General features: G+C 33.5%; 2 protein-coding genes across 2 annotated transcripts in view; both read right to left on the bottom strand.

The window, feature by feature from the left end:
* Positions 1-16,424, bottom strand: part of Cad87a (cadherin 87A) — a 543,288-nt gene extending 526,864 nt beyond the window's left edge. Inside the window, exons 1-2 of the mRNA XM_072002494.1 lie at positions 16,265-16,424; positions 15,712-15,844 (exon numbers count right to left, since the gene is read on the bottom strand). Coding sequence (XP_071858595.1) covers positions 15,712-15,752 — 41 coding nt within the window. The 5' untranslated portion in view covers positions 15,753-15,844; positions 16,265-16,424. The remainder of the gene's footprint in view (positions 1-15,711; positions 15,845-16,264) is intronic.
* Positions 16,425-18,311: 1,887 nt separating this feature from the next.
* His2av (Histone H2A variant) lies at positions 18,312-21,401 on the bottom strand. The gene is made up of 5 exons (XM_072002354.1): positions 21,272-21,401; positions 21,049-21,126; positions 19,602-19,715; positions 18,872-19,001; positions 18,312-18,528 (listed from the first exon to the last, which is right to left on the bottom strand). Exons 1-5 carry the CDS (start codon positions 21,272-21,274, stop codon positions 18,467-18,469), a joined length of 387 nt encoding a protein of 128 aa, XP_071858455.1. The 5' UTR covers positions 21,275-21,401; the 3' UTR covers positions 18,312-18,466.
* Positions 21,402-21,906: the final 505 nt, after the last annotated feature.

Here is a 21,906-nt window from a genome sequence, read left to right as displayed (position 1 = left end):
CGACTCCCGTTGACGCGCTACATCAAACGATCGCGTCTCCCCGCGACTAGACGAAAATACACACTGTATTAGACATTTAGAGAGACTGTATTAACACGATATTCGGCTATGTATCGTATCTAACACTGTACAACTAGCGTCAAGAAACACGATAAAGGAATGACGAGACATAGTACTATTTCAAGCTATTATCTTACTGTTAGTAGTCACAATTACTTTCAAGCTGGAGACAACACAGAATGAAATCCTGATTGCAACACGGTTATTCGTTACTCTCCTACTATTCTCAACCGTCAATCTTGTTCCACTAGACACTTCTCCGAAAAACCGTACACAGAATTACCAAGCCTCTCAAGCAAGCACAATCGACTTTGCGACAATCGACAATCTCCTTTTCTGAAATTTGAACGGCATCCACCGTGCAATTGCAGCCCGTGGAACGTCTTCCTATTTTGCATATCCAGCAAAATGCCGCGTCTACGTTCGATCCTTTTACGGCGCTCGCATCCAGCATCGTATCAAGGACACTTAAGCGTCAGTTACGACTTGTTTGGGCAAGTCGCGTACGCAATCCTAGAGACGAAGGTGCGCGCGAGTGAATATTGCAATGTGCACGTGCCAGCACGTAAAGCTACGTTGGAAAATTAAGCGTGCGAGCTCGTGAACGCGAATACACGCGCGTGCTGTACAAACACACACACACACACACTTGGTCGTATACAGGGTGTTACAGGATATCTCTTGGAAGCCGCATTGACAAACTCCACTTTTGTGAATCTTTCTACGATCACTAGACTGCAAATGTTTATGCAAATTCAAATTTTCATGAATGTAACTATCCGGATAAAATCTATTACTATACTTTGGATATTATGTATCTTTGGATATTAATATTAAGGTAAGATGCCTAAATATCGTCCGTAATTATTTTACCTTGGAAGCATAGCAACGAAAATCTGTAATCAGCGTTTCATAAAAGTTCATACAAACAGAAGAAAAGGTATATATGTAAAAGGATGCATTTTTCAGTTATTAAAAAAAGTGTTCCTAATTTCGTCCTCGTTTCAAATTTATTTTAAGAAATTTATTTTAAGAAACAATTTATATTATTCACATTTTATGCGCTTGAAATATGTTATATTATAAAATTATTTATATATATACAAAACAAATCATAAACATTGAACTTGAGCAATCACGGATTTTTAGATGCGCGCAGCTCATAGCAGCATATAATCCGCGCGATACATCTAATCCACTTTTCTGCCCTCGCATCGTTCGAAAATCGATCGTCACATATAAAATAGGTCGTATTTTGATCCTGTTCTCTTTCTCAGGATGACTCTATTTAAAATTTCTTTCCACAAAATGCGTTCCTAATTTCGTCCCCGGCTATCTATTTAAAAGGACGAAATTAGGTACAGAGCCATTTTTATAAACGATAGAACGAGACGGTCACTTCAAAATATAAAAATAGAAGCAATATACCAGACGTCAGCTAAAATAAAACGCTAGAATTACGTACTGCTTCACATATTAAGATGCGACTTTGAATATTAAGAAATAACGTAGTACCAATTCCACTGCAGTCTAATTAAATACCAATTGCAGTTTACAGGCTGGAGCACTTAACAACAAATATTGGTCGCAGGAGGAAATTCGTGCCACTCAGCCTGCTCCAATATTTATTGCGCTCTAGTCTACACGTCTATTACACGGAGCTTATTTGCCATACATCCAGTTTATGTGAATTTTTCAATATCACATAAGTACCCCATCACATTCATTTTTGTATCTGGCAATTTTTTATGAGTGCACGAACGTGCATAGTCGAGTAATCACCAAATTAATTAACGGCAAATTCGTCGTGCAATTCAACGTAAATTTCAAACAGTTTCTAGCGTATCGTCTATAATCGATACTGTCGTCTGTCATTGCTTTGATGTCTAACATTTGCCATGTAAATGTTGCGCGCATATTTTAAGTCACCATGTATGTGCACTGTGCACGTGCACGCAAGAAAGCGTATCTTGTCTCTCCATACCTGGTACCGACGATACACACCACCGCGTGCAGCAAACGTCGGGTTAAACCGTTACCTCGATCCTCTGCTTTTACCTATCGTAGACACCACTCGTGGAGACAATCTACGCTCTTCCCCCCTTTTCCTGTGTTTCCTTTTCTCCGCCAGTATATTTTCTTCTGTCGTTCAAATTGTCGTTCGTTCGCTCTGATTCTTTCTTTGTGACCATGCACGGCTTTGAAATCTCTTAATGGAATTTATTCTACGGTTTTGTTCAACCTACCGATAGACGCGGACCTCCCTCTATGTCCTACGTTCTATAAAGTGGCCGCCTGCTGTAACATATTGCCAATCGTAAAGGTAAATCCACTAGCTTCTGCCGTATTCATTGTAAATTCCGTTATGTTTTCATGTTTTGTATCAAGATACTTTCCGTTCTGTAATATCGTTGGGTAGAGGTTTTTTAAATTTTACGTTCGCTGTGGCGAAAGATTTTCTTGTCAATTCTTTTTATTTTTTTTTACTTTTATAGTCGACAGAGTTTAATCTTCGAGAATTGGAACACTCATTACGGATAAAAATTTTAATCAGAGGATATTACTGCTAAAGTACGGTAAGTAGAAAATGCATTTGAAAAATTTAAAGCTGCCCCATTTTTCCTTCATTAAACATAACGCCTTTCAGCGCGAGCGATTCAAGTTAATCGCGAAACTTTGACGAAACCCTTGATTTTGCTTTCTATCGAAACTCTAATTTCTCTGGAAACGTTTAACCCAAAGATTGAACATTTTCTTGACAGAGATACTGTACAGTCAACGTAAGTAATTTCCTCTTCAGCGACAGCGGCGCCTTAATCATTTCCCCTCATACTGGAGAAAGCTAACGATAATCTCTATTAGTCATGGTCGATCGAAACCATTCAAAGTTACCTTAGCAATTTGTTATTCTTTAATATGACTCGACCGAGGTACAAAAAGTACGCGTATTTACATATTTAAATATACATATTTATATACATAACATACATATATAATAATAATATAAATATACATATATACATAAATATACATATTTAATGTCCAAATCTATTGTTTGTCTTAACAACATAACTTTGACAAAAATTCGCTACTTTTCTTTTTACTTTCCTTAACACGTTAAATGCCACGCCAGTTCTACAAGGTTTGGCCGTGGCGCCATGATGAATTTTTTATTATACAATACATATAATGTTGAAATATTACCTACAAGAAATATGTTACGGTATATAATTATCATTAATGAATTTATCTCACTGAGATCCCCGGTGACCCCCATAGCACTGTAGTGCAATTTCACTCGATTCACTTATTTTTTTCGATTATCAATTATCTCATATTGTTTCATCGCGTTGCTAAATAATTGTTCTATGTTGTTACGTCCCGGGACCTACCATAAACCATAATCCATCCCTCGATCATATTTATTCGGACCCGCAATAATCCTAAAGAACCGTCACAAGATTTAGCACTTTTTACTTTACTGTCAAGGCCCTTAATTGCTATTAAACATCTTTCAAATCGAAACGTTCCTTAGGGTTATTGTTCATTAAGGTAAAACAAGGAAAAAGCGAGTATTTTCCACGTTCGACAACCACTGGTGGGGGGCGCACATAATAGATCTATATTTCATGTATAAATAAAACTATTTTTATATGTTTTATACTGCATTAATTTCGTCACACTATTGTAGTAGCGATGGTAATAATAAAAAATGTATAAATATTGACATTTATTCATTTGATGACATTTCTATTAATCTTGGTGCGCCGGTCACCGGTGACCGCCATGGCATTCAACGTGTTGGTTAAAAAATTATATAAATCTACAGAAGAAACGTGCACGATCTAATATATTCTAAAATTTATATATTATATTATATGTACATACTTGACTATAACTTCTTACAAGTTGTATATTTGTGTCGATTAAAATCGGACACTGCGTAGCGTTTCGCGCCTCTTGAAACAAAACGTTTTTTCTTATAATCCCATATTTATCCGTACCTGTTACTCGCATAATATTTACAAATAGTTAGATGAAGGGACGCCGGAGCCTTTCTTTCGGAATATTTGGGAAGGTCCCCAATACTTTAGTCCAGACTTTTTACTATAGTCGTACTTAAACAATAAGACTGAGAAATAGCTGTTTATGAGTTAAGTCAATCATGATTATCCGAGAATTATGACAATGGGTTTGGGCTTGAAGTGACATAATGGGTCAATGGACGTAGCCATGGTCACGGGAGGGACGTGTACCTAACAGAAGCATAAAGTAATTAAATAACTCTCCTTAAAAACAGGGATTGACCGGGATACGGAGAGGAATATATAAGGGCAGTTCCACTTAGACTCAGGTGCAATCCGATAAGTTCGACTAGCCCAGTGAACACGTACATCGAGTTCCTAATCGCAATCGTCATCCCGTTGACCATGTATTCGTTATCGAACCTAAATTCATCGTCATAGGCATCTCGAGCACTCAATCATCGATATTACTTGTTAACTGTTGTAATACATTCCCATAAACAAACATCATCTGGTATAAGACAACTATGGACAACTCGCAGCAAAATTCATCACACGCCCCGTTTTCCAAAGATGATCCGACATATATATAGTACGAAGAGCATCGCGTGGCTTTCGCTACTTTAAACCACAAGCGCTTCAAAAGTCACGGGAACGTTGCTATTTACAATAGTAGCGTTGTTTGTACGATGAGAGCGAAATTATATCAAGTCGAAAGAGTGTTTTCTTTTCAGTCTTCTGACTGCACTGGTGCAACAATGTGCCACCGGCGAATTTACGTGAGATTTGGCTCTGGTTTTGCGTTTGTTAGAGAATCGTTTGATCTCTTCTAGGATTGAGTGGACGTGCTGTGGTTTGCGAGTATCGTCGCTTCTAACGTACCAGGTTACGTCTATGATCGCACGAAGGATTTTAGCTAGTTGACTTTCAATTTTTGAAACCTGTGATTTGGCTGCCATTCACCGAAGCTGGATTTCGCGTGTCTAGACAACTCTATTACACATTTGTACATCAGACTTTCGTTATTCCTGTCGACTTTGAATTTTCTAAACATAAATCGTTTTTTAACTAATTTCACATACTTTATTTTTTGTTTACTGTGCTATTTCCAAATGAGTTTAATGCGTGTTGTATCGTTTCGAAGTGAACACAAGTTTAACTTCAACTACATTTAGCGTATAAGGATAACTTTCGAAAATACTGATATCTACGCATTACTATGTTGTACAAGGATCGCTTTGGATACGTTTTATTTAAACTCGTAACGTGTCCACAAGCGGATAAACTATACCAAAGATTATTACGAAAACGACTGTTCAAATTTGATATGGAAAATGAGGAAATGGTAAATTTACATAAAACGTAAAGTCGAAAGAATGTTGCTATGTATATGATTATAGGGCCGAAATTGAAATACGAACAAGGCAAAGATTGTACATGGATTTCTGTATTTTTGAATTTAAATAGCTTAACGAACAAGAAGTGATATCATAGAACATAACAGTATTGCTATTCTATACAGTATGTTATTTTTGTATTGTATATTACTACTTGTATGCATGCGTAGAAAATAAGATAATAATAATATAATGCAATGACATTGATCAAATCAAAACGCTAGTTCTAACTATTACAGAGCAATCTTTGATTTTATCGCTTTGAGTTGGATTACTTGGCAATCCTTTTAATTCTTGTATTTAGACGAGACAAAATCTTGGATTTTTACGCAAATTCGTACTTTTGTAAATCTAATTGAACAAATGGAATCTCTGGCAAAAATTTATTTTTATTGAATACTATAATAATTATCACACTTTGGACATTTTGTGTCATTCCACATACGCGCGATTTATGCAATTTTTAAATTTCCTACAAACGCATAAACGTCCGTAGTCTACTCACGCTTAAAAGGAAAAAGAATGCAATAAAAATGGAGATACAGAGAAGCATTAACATAGCGTTACAAGAATTTAGACTGAGACACGAACAGAATGTAATTTCGTCCGCTTCAATTATAAGACGAATAAGGATAGACAGGTCAATTATAAAAAAATCACAAGAAACGAAAAATGTAGTTAGCAAAAATCTACGGAACTGGCAAATAATTAAAAGACAATAAATTACATTTATCTGGTTCTTGTATCATTACGTTTTCTAAAATGATCATGAAAAAAGACAAACTGTTCCGTTATCCGAAAATACTCCGTTATCCGGATGCTGAAGCCTCTACTGTATTTTAATTTCAACTATTATAAATTCATCCATTCGAAACACACTCGTTCGTAATTAACTCCGGTACATTGTTCATCGCGGCAAAAGAATTGAAAATTTGGCCTCTCTTCTACGGAATTAGAACCACGTTGTCTTCAATTTTGAAGGAAATCGGTAGATCTTCGACTATCATACGACTAGCGTCACGATTATTTGTCGCAGTTCCATAGTCACCGCAGCAAATATCAAAGCCCATAGATGACCGTGATTTTTCATTGTTGCTACTAATAAAGCAACGACGAAGACAAATTGCAAAGGTGGGGTGAAAAGCTGCACTCGATACGTTATGGAATTCGTAATGAAGCGTAGACGTCGGTGTTTTAGCGAACAGTATGATAGATACGATACGAAACCAGCGAAACAGATGTACGAGTATCCGGAAAGTGATTTATCACTCGGCCGGATAGGAAGAACTTTGGCACGAGGCGATGTTACGCCGTTCGGGGAATTTTTCTCAGCTGCGCATGAACATTTCGTGTACTGTACGTACACGGTGGATCTTCCCGACAGAATGATCAGTTGAAATTGCGAATGAAGATGTACCACGGAAAAGTCATTGCCGAAAATGTTCCCTACGATTCTTATTATATTATATGTTAACGTTTATTATAGTTGTCATATCTATTCGGGTATTTTAAGATAGTAAATACCTTGGAAGTACTATGAGGAAAATCGAAAAATAATTTTTCGGCACGTAGTAAACTGGGCGATAAGAGGAGAATGTATACCAAATTCCAACATTTACGTTTTATAAATTTGTTGTATTAATAGACTAGATTTTCAGTATCTATATCTATGCAGTATACTTCTTTATTGATCTTTTTCAGAATTTTCTTTTTGTGAATTTTGTTTAGACCAGTTACTGGTTATATGGGACTAGAGCTTTTTGGAATGCGAATGGAAAGTCGAAGTAGTAATTCTTTTAGATTAGTTCGACTTATTATTTATTGCTTATTATACGAGTCTTATAATCATCTTTGACCATGTAACCATTGTTGGTTACTAAGAAATTATAAAACGTGACAGTTTAAAAAGTTAATAAAAATAAGAGGAAGTGAAGTAACAGAAATTACATCTGACTTGAACACTACATTTGCATTCAAAAAGGGTCTAGTCCTATGTTAGTTCGGTTCGATTTATTGTTTATTGCTCATTATGCGAGTCCTGTGATCATCTTTGACCATGTAACCATTGTTGGTTACTAAGAAATTATTAATCGTAGCAGCTTAAAAAGTTAATAAACAAGAAGAGGAATGAAGTAAACAAAAATTATATTTGAGCTTGAAGACTACATTTGCATTAGGTGGTACTGACAAAATCCGCAATCACTCAGTTGCCAACCCAATACATAGGAGTAGACCTTTTTTGAATGCAAATGTAGTCTTCAAGTTCAAATGTAATTTTTATTTACTTTAATTCCTCTTCTCGTTTATTAACTTTTTAAACTGCCACGTTCAATAACTTCTTAGTTATACCACCTAATGACAAAATCCGCAATCACTTAGTTGCCAACCCAATAATTAGTATAGTTGGTCCGAAAAAATTCGTTGTTATACGAGAATCTCCACTTAATGAAACAAAATTCGAATAACTCATAATTTATAGATTGTAAAATTCATTAACCTATTACTAACTGAAGCACATAATATGCTTAGATTTTTAAATGAACAGAGATGATCGTAGCGTCTCAGCAAATAGATCGCGTCTATGATACACTGTTAGCAAAGAAGAAGACCTAACTCTTACGGCTATGACAGTTGCCGGACAACTTTCAGAAACTATCGCAAGTAAGTATGTAGTTAGTGCGTGAAAGTTTTATAAAAATTGGATCATCGTAATCGTAAAAGCGCAATCTCTCAGTGAAAAATACGATAAAAATTGAGTGGAACTTTAAACTTAGCGAAATATTTTTACGTTTTCAAAAAAATTAATAACGAAAAACATTGATTACACGAACAATGTACATGTACGTTAAACAATAGTCATAACAAGCCGCAAAGACTCACGTTAGCAAAGTGTTGTAAAAAGTACACGTAATTTTCGTAATCTAAATAAAGATTAGACAAAAGCTGGGAAAAGATATCTACCAAAACCATTCATTTCCGCAGCCATCCTTATCAAGAACAGTCTCTACTTACATATTACAAATACTCTCCACATACGGCAGAACGCCAAGAGATTACTAGTCAGAAAATTTCATGTATCAAAACCAAAATAACAAAAAATAATGCGAAGACGAATGAATTTTACATAAGCGAAAGATACTTGTAAAGAAAGGCTAATTGTCACTTGAAAATTACGCAATTATTAGAAACCTGTGATTGATGATAAAGAATCCCTGACACAAATGACGTGTCAGATGATGAAACTTACAGGAGGAAACAATAAATAATTGTAGGAGGTAAGGAATTACAATAATAATCATTACGATCATATTTTTTCTATTTATGAATTGTATTATCCAAGAACTTTTTTAAAATTCTACATAAATTCAATTTCCCAAAAATAACGTTGCACAGTTTTGATAACTACAAATTAGGACAATTCTTTGACTAGCTCTCTTGCATACAATGAAAATTGTATTCAATTTTCTTGATAATAAACGAAGATGAAGAATTAACGCCAGTAGAGTTCTTTAAAAGCGAGTTAAAATAAAGTCCATATTAATGTAGAAGATTTTATTATGAACTTACAACTTTTAGTATCATATTGGTAAGATTTCAAGCAGAGCCAAAAATGTACATAGAAGTTACAAAATACAATTTAAATTTTATTTATTGTATCGTATCTTTTGTATTTAACATCCGTTTCATGAACACATACTAATTTGGTACTATAAATAATAAAATACGTGCTTGTAATAAATGTTTTGCAATCTTTATACATATTATCGGATCGGTTCCAAATTCTACGAATATAATTACGATAATTACATTTGATCATAATATTATGCTAATAAAACTTCAAAAAGTCTAACACGATATATATAGTATATTTACAATTATAATTTATTCAAATATCAATGGGCAACGCCTTTTTCAATAATTCCCAAATTACATAAAAATATTCTAACGAATAATATTCGTCCTTGCTTGAATCTGCTTCATTCGTATAGCAAGTTAAGAAATTACTTTTTCTCGACACGGCTCATTTTTAAAATCACTTCGGAATAAAAGCGTTAGACAGTGGCTTAATTACAGCAAAGTCGCCACTAAACATAGAGAACAACAGGAATGTTTACACTAGCTGACAGAGTACATTCCCTGTTGACGTTTTAATTAAAACTTTTCACCCTTTACGCAACACCCAATTTAATTATTCGCCGATTACTTTTTCCAGACGAGGCAAACGTTCGGAAGTTATCATTTCGATGTTCTCAATCTCGCGGCCAGGGACAAGTTGGTAGTTCGGAGAAGAAACTGAAACGACTTTCCCGCCGTAAAAATTTATGCACCTGTAAGAAATTAATTCCAAGCTGAAAGTTGGATGAGCTGTGTGATCTCTGCTACAAAGACGAGTTCGCCTGCAGGACATCTGATGTTAGATTATCAGAGGAAAGTTTGGTGGGGATCTGATAGAAAATCCTACGGTTTCATGATAGAAGACGAGCTCATGGAATCTTCTGTACGGCCGTATGGTCGATGACCCAGAGGATGTGCTAACGGATCGCGCTGTGCCGCTGATTCAAGAAACCACGAACCAGACCTACTCGTAAATGTCTCTCGAAAAACATGACGAAATGTGTTTGCCTAACCAGTATAAACCCACGTATTGCGACTTTAATTTTTCAGTAAAAGTGGCCGGTGAATGACGAATACGTGTTTGATTCATATACAGTAGCTGGCAAAAATTTAAGACGATTATCTCTCTGATAGATTATCGCACCACATTATAAATACTAAATAACCAAATCGTCCTTGCAATTACATATGCGCTCACGTTCTATCTACGAACGGCCAGGAGACTGAAAACACAAGCAACACTTGAGAAGATGAGTATAAAACGATTCGATGCTGTATTTGCTACGAATATTAATTTAAAACTATATAACACGACGTACTAAATTCGTGATAAAAATTGGTAAATTTAAGTGAAAATCCAGGGTATAGCAGCAATGCCCTGAAGATGGAAAAATTGATATACCACTACGCAAAAGATAAAAGACATTTAGCGAAATATAGCAAATGTTATTGAAACACCTAAAACAGTATTTATAAATTTAAAAGAAATGGATGAAGGAAGAAGGAAGATGAACCAGCGCATTCACTGCTTTTCCGGAAACGATCATTTTCGAATTGCTATGATTCTTAAAACGAAATTTACGTTACGAATGATCTGAATATTTGCGTAAGAATCGTTCAGAAGTATTTTCGTGATTTTAGTGTCGAAGGAGCTTCCGAAGAATCCAATACTCAGTCGTAAAAATCGGAAGCCAGAAATTGCTTCTACTTCCGGGAAGCACACAAGCACTGGACAGTACAAAAATATGGACAGTGCATTTTAATGGAGTATTGTTTTCTGATGATTTAAAATTTAACAGACTGTAACAGAGTGAAATTCCATAGTGAACGATCGCGGACTGTTGGTTGTTTATTATCTACGATATAGCGCGATAATTTATCAGAAAGGTAGTCGTGAACTTTTGTCCATTACTGTACATACAATGGCTCGCAGGAATACTCCAACACTTGCAAAAAGAATATAATTTTAACGATATAATACGTATGTTATACGGAACATTTTGACAAATTAACATTACAGTGAGATTTGACTATCATGGGAAGGTACAAAATACTTGGTACAAAGAAATAGAAATATCTTAGAAATCAAACTGACCAACTCTACTTTTCATATAGATACACACATTTGAGACTAATTTGACCCATAGAAAAACCATTACAAAATTGCCAAACATACGATAAAATTGAGCAAACTTACATTTGCCTCGAAATGTTAACTAAAAGCATAAATTCCTAATGATGACATTTAAATATTCTTAGGTCTAAAATTTCATAAAATATTCCACCACCTAACTGCATTTTTGATTCAATCACTAATTAATCAATAAAGAGATTTTCCAAGCGCGTGTCACATTACAATATTTAACGAACAATTCCATTCTCCCTCATTGTATTCGTACCAAAAGAACTTTAACGTAAATATTATATATACAAGCTATTGAGTTGGCAACTAAGTGATTGCGGATTTTGTCATTAGGTGGTAAGATCGTATTTATTCAATCGTAGCTCCTTCGTAATTGCAACAGTCAAGTACTTACAATATCTTAGCTACCCAAACGATGCAACATTTCCTTTGATAGGCCTGACAAACACACTAAACTGATAAATATCTGAACATCGACGAACATTGTATGACTAACTATGGACAGAGTGCATCAAATTTTAAACGTTTTTTTAATTATTCCTCTACAATTAACTAATGATTTAATTGTCACAGTGGAACGGATATTTCGTCCATCCATTTTATTAAGCTTATCATTCGCTACAAAATAAATTTTGAAAACGGCGTTTATAATATCGTCATTTTCCTGTAGTTTTCAATTTATGAAGCCGATCAATGTGACTTCTGTATGGCATGTGTATTCCAGTCTGTGCGTAACGCTAGCATATTTATATGACTAAATTGTATTATAATTTATAATCGTATTATATAAATTTATTTTAATCACACGAAACATTCGCGCAATCTTATTAACTAATTTCTAATATTAGAAAAATTGACACTACAGCAGAGATCTAAAATCACTGTATCTTCCATGTACACTGTGACCTAGTGTGATATTCTACTTGACTGTGATCTTCATATTAAATTACAAACCAAACACACTATTAGCCAAGAACCTAAATACAAAGAAGATTTATAAATCACAAATGAAAACAAATTAAATCGACAGTATAAAAAATATGATATTAACAAAATAAAGAGATGAGATTACTTGACTCATCGAGAGCCAACGTTGCGTTAACGCAATATTTTTTCTTCCTTTTAAATCAATTCACCTTATTGAATCCTATAGAATCCATATCGTGATTATAAAAAAAAAATTCTAAGAATTCGCTACTTCTCCCATCTAGAACTTACAACTGTATGAATTATTAATGTATCTATTATACTAATATAATATAATAATCCGCAATGTATCTATTTTACTAATAAATTTTCGGTGACCTGACAAAACAACGATTCAATTCTCTATTGTTTAATAAATTACGTTTACACGACTTTTACATGATCCTTAATGAGTTAATCACGTGCGGTGCAAGATTAAAGGCGAGACGACGAAGAAGCAGCAAGAGACTCCGCCTCGTCTAAACTCTTAAACTCTCAATATCGCAAAGCGAGGTAAATCAAAGGATACGAACACGACACTCGAATCAATCAACCGATGTGATACCGACATAAAAGAAAGAATAAGTTGTAGAAAGACACGCAAACAAGATTACGCGTTTCCAGTTCATGTTAAGTAACGAAGAGGTATTTCCTGTATTTATACATGAAATTCCCAAGCTACGTCGGAGAGGCTCTCGTTCTAAGAACGATTCCGTGTTCATTCCTGCATGAACGTAGCGTGCAGAGATCCCTACCACGCAGGATAAACTTTCACCGCAACATTTGCCGTCGCCTCGATGACGTTGCCGATCAACCGACCTTGCGTTCCAAGTACCGGTATTTAGATTACAGAAAACATTTTTGCTAAGCTTCGTGGGATAGACCACGCAAAGACACTGGGCTGCGTTTAAAATATTTTCACAGGAATGGCACCGCTAATGGACTGCGGCGAAGAAGTTAGAAATAAAAGAGTCCTGTTCGATATGAAATTGGAAAAACCATCTCAGTAGAAAAATCTGTCTGTCTATAATATTAATGATTAGTAGTGATATTGATATTTATTGATGTAACGTATAATTATCGTTAATAGTTATTAATAATACTGATGATATTAGCATAAAATAATTATTAATAATATTAATTCTGTTTATAACAAATCTATAATTTATCACTCGTCAACTATTAACTGTTAGTTAATACATAAATTATTGCGCAAGGAAGCCATGGGTATACAGGATTGATGTTTTAATCTTTTTCAACTTACTTTATCTTATCTTTAATCTTACTTACTTCTGTAAATTTATTTGTTACACGAAAATGACATAAACAATTGTAAATCCTATAAGGAATTCTAAAAAATAATGTTTGTAGCATCAGTATTCAACTATGAATATTTAGGCAAATTCATATTTTTATTAATACGTAAATAACAATTTCATTTTTCAGATGTTGCAGCTTACATATTTGGATTATATTTATTTACTTATTTGTATGTACGTATATGTGACAAAATTAGATGCAAACATTTTGCGCATTGCTGTACATTTTTTTTTCTCAATGACTCGATAAATATGTAGTAGGAATACATTAAGTTTGAAATAAAAACATTTCAAGAAATTTGTGGAATTTCTTTCCTTTTTCCTCTGTTCAATGTATTACAAGAAACAAGGTTTATCGAAGAAAATCAAGGATAATGAAATTGGCGAGCATTTTGGAACAAGGTTTCTTAGAATAACGTGTAATATGTAGAGTCCAAAATGTGCCCCTTTCTTTATCTTATTATTTTCATAATCCTAATCTGTGGACTGTGATCTTTGGATTGTGATACTCATTAATTTTTCATAATTTCATTGAAATCTGGTTAAGCAAAATTTTATAATTGCATGTAATACAACGTAGCTTATCTGTATAGTTTGTACAAATTAATTGTTTCAGTAACCATTTCTGAAAGTTTATTCATTATTTTTCTATAATTTCATATTGCTTCACTATGTACGAAATTTTAAATAAAACATGTCAATTATTTCATGGTTAAAAAAATATGAAAACCTATACCAGAACTAATTATTCATTCAAATTTCCATGATACATCTAACACTTTATTTTGTTTCACTAGGAAATAAATAATCAATTATGGAATCATTGTTAAAGATTATTAAATATGACTCAACGTGACGTTTATAAGAAACATGCACAAACTCATAAAAATCCCATATACATTCTAAACGACTTCTGACAGTGTTCTAAGAGTAGGCAAAATAAAACTCTGGATAACGTGTTATTACGTTAACGCGCCGAATATTCAAAGTAGTTTTGTAATAAAGATCAACGAACTTTGCATGAAGACAATGAAATCCAGACAAAACAATGAAAGTGACAAAGTGTGAAGCAAATAACATATACATAAGTAAACGAAATTATAATATTAAAAAACGTAATATCTTATTTTCATTTAAAACGACAATCTTATAATATACTAATCGAAAAATTATTTAATAAACATGTTTTTACTAAGAATAGACCTATTTACATATTTGGAAAACTCCACAATTATTTTCAATAAAGTATTAAAAACATACCAACAACTTTAAGAAAAAACTATTAAATACATATAACAAAGAATAATATCTAAAACTAAATAATAAAAATATAAAACTGGAGCCTACATAATTATTCTAAAATATGGAGTCAATTACTATAAATAAATATGTATTGCATTATTTTGTTTCCTCGTAATATCCAAAATGCCTTAAAATGAGATTTAATGACTAACCAAATATGGAAATGTATATAAATGTGTATTAAACAATCCATATTATTACTTGTCAATACTATAAATTCAGAAAATTAATAGTTCAAATTTTTCAATTTAAAATAAAAAATACCCTGATAGTAATATGATATAACCATAAAATATGAATGCACGTTTAAATTTCAATTCCTAGTAAATACAAGAAACAAACCTTGAAATATCAACCAGTTAATCATATCGTAGTTGTATAAATTTTCACTAAAGTACAAAACATTACAAAGTATATTTTACTTAAAGTAACTCTAAAACATAAAGTAATAGAATAGACCGATAAATTGTAGCAACGCTCGATGCACATAACATTCCGAGATGAAACAACCGTAAAAACGTCGAAACCAAGCGTCAATACTGTTCATTGACCTTCGTTGAAGCAACTAGTGTTCAAATACATACACATATCGTACGTATGATTAATTTTCCGAGATCAATGGTAACAGTAAATGATGTAGCAAAACAAATCAGTGAAATGATATGAAAAGCGCAAGTATATTTTCACTGAATCGTAGAATCTCAAGTTTCTATAGATATTTCCAGAGAACGTGACGTTAGTAAATTCAAAGTGAGCCACGGTGCAACAAGATGTTCCTTTCACCGTAACATAGTAAAGGTGAATAATATAACTTGGCTAACAGGTTGATCAAGTAAAAGCAATGTCACGCAAATATATTACGGAAACAAGGAGAAAAGACTTACCGCCCACGAAGGAAGGTTCGTTCCGTATCTTTACTCGTCATCTTCAAAGAATCTTGGATCCAGGTGTATTACGGTGGAAAATTACGCCAAGGATGTCATACCGTTGACTCTTTCCACGAAACCAAGAAGACCGCTTCGAAACAGAATACGATACTCTTTATAATTACGAATCACCCGTTTTTCGAACCAATTGTTTCCCCTACCCGCACCCTTCGCGCGCGTAAAAATTCGATTGCAAAGAGTAAACACCGGCAACAGCGCAACGTGAGCGAAACGGAAACAAGTCCTCTCTTCACTGATTTTTCCGCGAGCGAAATTCCGGTACCCGTAAACCAGGATATACCAAAGTATACGAAATCTTGATCGTACAACTATACACTGCTTGACATTACCCACGCGTTCTGTCACCGGTGTGTGCACTATCTCGCGGCCCTCTCACGACGGATCCGAGGACGATCCGTCGAGAGATCCTGTCCCCTACGCAAAGTCGATAAACGAGCTTATTCGTTCCTGTTATGGAATGGAATTTATGTATCAAGCGACTGATGCTCACGTTTACAATGATATCCACGACACAAGCCGCCCAACCGACCGAACTCGTGAAAGGCGACTGAGCTTCTGACCGGCTTAGTGGGGAGCTCTTCCTTGCTGCTATCTCACTCCTACACAAATGCAAGGAGCTACACCGTACCCCACTAGAAGCGGACTCGACGAAAAGCCGCAAGGTTTTGAACGAGCCATGGGATTGGTTGCTGGTGGGGGAAATCGAGTAGTGATAGGAGACCGCTCCCAGTATGATGGCAGCACTGGACGTGGATATACTCATTACGTGAAATTTTAAAAAACTTTAACATACCTGTAATGATCAAAAGAAATGATCCTCTATTTTCGCTCTCATTTTCTAAATAATACAATTTAGAGATGATAGTGTTTGCAAAATAGTATATATTACATCTTTTTACAAATAAATGTACTTATTTCTATACGCTAACAAAGATTATAACGAAACAAAGATTCGATTTATTAACTTTTAAATAGAATTACTAAGTATTCTTTCCTGCATTATATAATTTAAAAATTCTTTACATTTATGTATATGCTCATCATATATCTTTACATCAAACCTAAGGTAGTTTTCAAAGTTTACTAAACAACCGTTACCTTCTAGTACAGAAAGTGTATTTAGAAACTGTTTACACATAATATATGAAAACATTACACAGTTTGTGTACAATAATGCATTTACAAAAATCATTCGTTGTATTACAGCCTTTTAATTATATATTACCTCTTTGTCCATTTTAATTTAAAGACTTAAAGAAGGCACAAAATACAAATTAGTATATCTTTTCTTAACTCAACAATTCTTAATAATTGAACTATAGATAATAGTAAAATTGCTCTTTATTATGAAAATGAACATTTTACATGTGGCTGGTATTTAATACAGCGAAAATTACACTAAATGACACAAGTAACAGTAGTTTTATGAATAAAATGAAAAGTGATGTGAACAGAACCAAAATAGAAATCGATAGTTGTTAGAACTAAAAATGTATATTACTTTATTTCAAATTGTTTCGATATTTCTACTATGGATTTTACATTAATTGAACACTACTGGAATAAAGATTATATATTACATCAAAGGCTTTGCAATGCCGAAATACTTTTTCTTTGACCTTCACACGAGTAAAAGCCTTATAGATTTCAAAGATTCCAGTCTCATAATCATAGACATAAATTACAGTACGCTACGAATTACAACTTATTGTGTTTCATAAAATTAACAGAATGGAAACAAAGTCAGCAGAATGATTTCTCATGTAATCTTATGTATCTACTAATCTCTTATCTACTAATGTTACAGAGACTGAAAACTTCAAAAATTTAAGCAAAGATATTCGGCAACACAAATTTTAGAATACAAAGTGTCCAAAATTAAAAATTTAATCTAGAGGTATTTATGCACACTGTTTACTGCTATGAGATAGTTAAGAGTATTTAATAACAAGAATGAGCACGTAACTACTTTTACTTGTAATTATAATCGTAAGGTATTAAACAGTTAAATGTAAATGGATTAAAAATTTCAAAAATTGAAAGTGAAAAAATTTATGAAATACCTATTAATACTCGCTCATATTATACATTTTTATCGAATTACCTTTATGCTATTTAATAGCTATTTTTAAGAAAACAACATTAGTTTCACGCAATAGTTTAAAAAAGAGACAAAGTTAAACACCATGCACAAAATAAGAAATCAAAAGAACAATCTTTTTTCAAAATTACAAACTTTACGACACATCCAAGTCCTTAAATACTCCAACTTTCAAAACGTTTAGTTTACAATCCGCATACAGTATCAAAGACTTCTGCAGTTTTGAGCAAACCATGCTACAACGCATCGCTTGTCAAGTAATTGCAGTGTAACGTACACTAAAATTTTCAGACTATATTATTAACTTTCTCGATTCTAAATGCCAATTATGTGGTGAAAATTTGTCTTTTTTTTAACTCTCGTTACCTATATTAAATTATATCAATATTTGTTTTATTTATATATTTATATATATTTATATATATATACATATACATATATATATATACATATATATATATATACATATATATATATCACGCCAGTCTATTGCCATCAATTTCGTAACATAGGTACACTTTATCAACAATCACTCTGCTTCGCATCTGTTTTGTCTACATAGCTTCACATGTTCTTAACTGAATCACTAAATTATGCTGGTTTTTGCGAACCCTTCTTTCCAATCAACGATTTGTGGATATGTGGTATAACACCTGTAACAGGAGAAAATTACATAAAAAATCATTGTTTAATCTTAATCGCATTGATATAACATTCTATTACTTTTTGAGAACATAAGGAAAATATTTGCAATAAACATATAAGATAAATAATTCTTATGTTTTGACTAAACCTTTAAACTACCATTTTTAATATCATAATATAATTTTTAAAGCTTTAGGTTTAGCAAAATTAATTACTTTGAATCAAGACTTTTAATTCTGGAGCAAGCTAATGCTTTAATTTATTATAACAAGATTATATAATATGATAATATATGATCACGTGACCCTTTAATTAAAAGTATTAAAGTAATGGAAGTATTAGAAAACATACCTCCTCCAGCAATAGTTGCTTTAATGAGACTATCTAATTCTTCATCACCACGAATAGCAAGCTGAAGATGTCTTGGTGTAATACGTTTGACCTTCAAATCTTTTGATGCATTCCCTGCCAATTCGAGAACCTAAAACAAACAAAATATTGTTTCATAACACATCTAATATCGTGCGCTATTTATGAAACTTTAGCACGTAACACTACAAAACACAATACCTTACATACAGAATACAAAAAATAATATGAAAACATGTAACAATATGTGAATAAATATGTACACATCAGGATTAGACATCATGTTTTAATAGAAACATAGAAATGCTTCAAAATCACAAAAGTAATTATAAACTAAAGCATTAGTAATGCAAGAATTGTTTGTCCATAAACATATCTTTCTAGAATGTAACTATATGATAATACTTCCCTAACAAAGACGGAAGTTTTTACTTTCGTAAAAAATTAAAAATATGAATTTAAAAGTGAAATTCTATATAACACGATAAGCAGAAGAAAGAATTGTTCCTTATTTGCCTACGGTTGACGAAAAGGCGGGAAAAATCGGCCATGATGCTTGGCGTTAGTGACGCCATCAGTCGCTAGTGATGCCAACGCATACAGTCCTGGTTATAACGGCTGATCTTCCTATTGTGCGTATTTGCCTTTCTTTCTCTGTCTTTCTCTCTTTGTTTTGTGAATGCTTTCTTCTTTCACATATATTCTCACTCACCTCAGCAGTGAGGTATTCCAAGATAGCTGCACTGTATACCGCTGCTGTAGCACCGACTCGACCATGACTTGTGGTTCTGTTTTTCAAATGCCTGTGAATTCTACCAACCGGAAACTGAAAAAAATCAAATGTACTATGTCTAATATAGGTAAAAATAATATTACATCGGAAGGTAATTTTGCATTCGTGGCAAGGTAAATATTTTTGGGTTAGGACGCATCATATATAATGTCTGTTCAAATAACATAAGGTCACTTGGCGTCAGCAGCTTTTCGTATAACAAATATCGAACGACGACGAATGACACAATTTTTCGTAATATTATACGTTCCCAGTACTTTCCCCGCAACAATTCTTTATATAGCCACACTGTACCCGATTCTTCTAAACGAAAAACCAATTTTGTCTACACATAGAACAGCACACATAACTCAGTCCTCTTTTAACGTAACGAATATCGAGCGGTGTACGATGATTCGGCTTTCCCGAGCTTTCAGCCTAGTATATGATTTCGTCATTCACTAACGAATGTCCTGTATCTTATTTATTTACGCATTCAAAATAATAATAAATTTTCTACAGTTGAAAAGTATAATTATCCGAAAACAATGGTTGATAAACTTCATAAAGAAAATATGTTACGTTACTTTACAAGATATTAAGTTTAATGTTTACATACTTAATGTTATTATTTACATGTTTGTTTGTATACATAACTATATACGTTTCTACATATCACAAACTAAAGTTCTCTAAATTAATTTAAAAGATTGTTAAATTTTTGTACTTAAATAAATAAGAATACGTGGTTTCAACATAAAAAATATTAGTATCGCTATTGACTGAATTTTAATAATGGTCGAGCCTATTCAATACAAAAATAATAATACAAGTCTAAATTAGAACTGCTGTCAATTTAAATTATCTTGACAGAATTCGTATAATATGACTAAAACGCAAATAATTACCAACACAGCGATTCCTATTAAATGATTTTTTGAAAATTATAAAAAAAAAAATAATTCGATGAGAAACATATTAGTAGCTGAATAGGAAGATATGAGAGGAGGGGGCGTAGAGTACACAGACTCAACGACTCGTTTGAAAACTTCTGAACTTAAACGTAATCATCATAACTTTAATTCAAAAAATAATAGACTTCCTCCAAGTTTTCTTCAGTTATTTAATACAATACGTATAAATCGAAGTTAAATCACGCATTTTCATATATTTTATTCACAGCAAGATCGCAAATACTTGAAAAAAATGAATTGTTCATTGTGTATCTAAAAACGCTTCGGTTTTTCGCGCCAACCACGATGATTTAACCTTTTTACCCTTAAAATCTATTTAAAATAATCATGTAGACGTTCATTATCGAAAAATAATGTTGACAAAGTTCTATTCTATGCATTTGAATTGGTCGAGTAGTAGGCAATAAACTCACCTGCAAGCCGGCCCTCGCCGAACGAGAGACCGCCTTCGCCTTCGCTTTACCCGAGTCCTTGCCCGCCTTTCCGCCAGCCTGTTCAGAAACGAAAATCACGGTTAATTTGCAAGATACGGCCACGAAATTTTGCCAGAAGGCAGCATGAACATTGTAGAATACGGTTGTGCTATTAGAATGCACGGATGGCTAAAGGATCCGCTGAAAACTTGCGGATACTCACCATTATCGTACAAGAGCCTTTGTGGTTCACTACACGACAGACTTGCCAGAAGCACAGACGACGCCGTCTAAGCGCGGTCCCGCCAAATACGCTTGGCGCTGTCGGCACGTCCCGCGATCGTCTCACGTGACTAAAACACACCAATTACACTCACTCAACAAAATATCCGTTCGCCATCTGTTGGTCTTGATTCGTTACTACAATTTAATCGAAGGAGTAACATTCCTATCTCGTATCACTTAAACATTGCATCGTGTACACTGAGTAATTTTCCATACTGTCTAAGGTACACTGCGTTATTATTCACGTTGGCCACTTACCGTTTATTCCCAACTTATCAAACACTTCCTAAAGTCTCTTTGAATTTTAGGCGTAACCACCGTGTAATTCTCATATCATATTTTTCTATGTATCTCCTTGTTTAAATTTATAAACACACAAATGGTTTGATATTCAAATTCTTTTCATGTAACAGTATTTTTTATGCCGGTAAACAGGAAACGTAATTGCATTATTACTAATAAATGTAAAGTTAATAAAAATTGGAAGAACAAAGAATTTATCATTCTGTATAAAAATTTCCTTGCATCTATTGTACCATCACACACAGTAGATTACATATTATATTTTTATAG

The sequence above is a fragment of the Bombus fervidus genome, chromosome 4, assembly GCF_041682495.2.
Source record: "Bombus fervidus isolate BK054 chromosome 4, iyBomFerv1, whole genome shotgun sequence".
NCBI lineage: Eukaryota > Metazoa > Arthropoda > Insecta > Hymenoptera > Apidae > Bombus > Bombus fervidus.
Note: the sequence above shows the minus strand (reverse complement) of the source record. Positions and strands in the feature narration are given on the sequence as shown.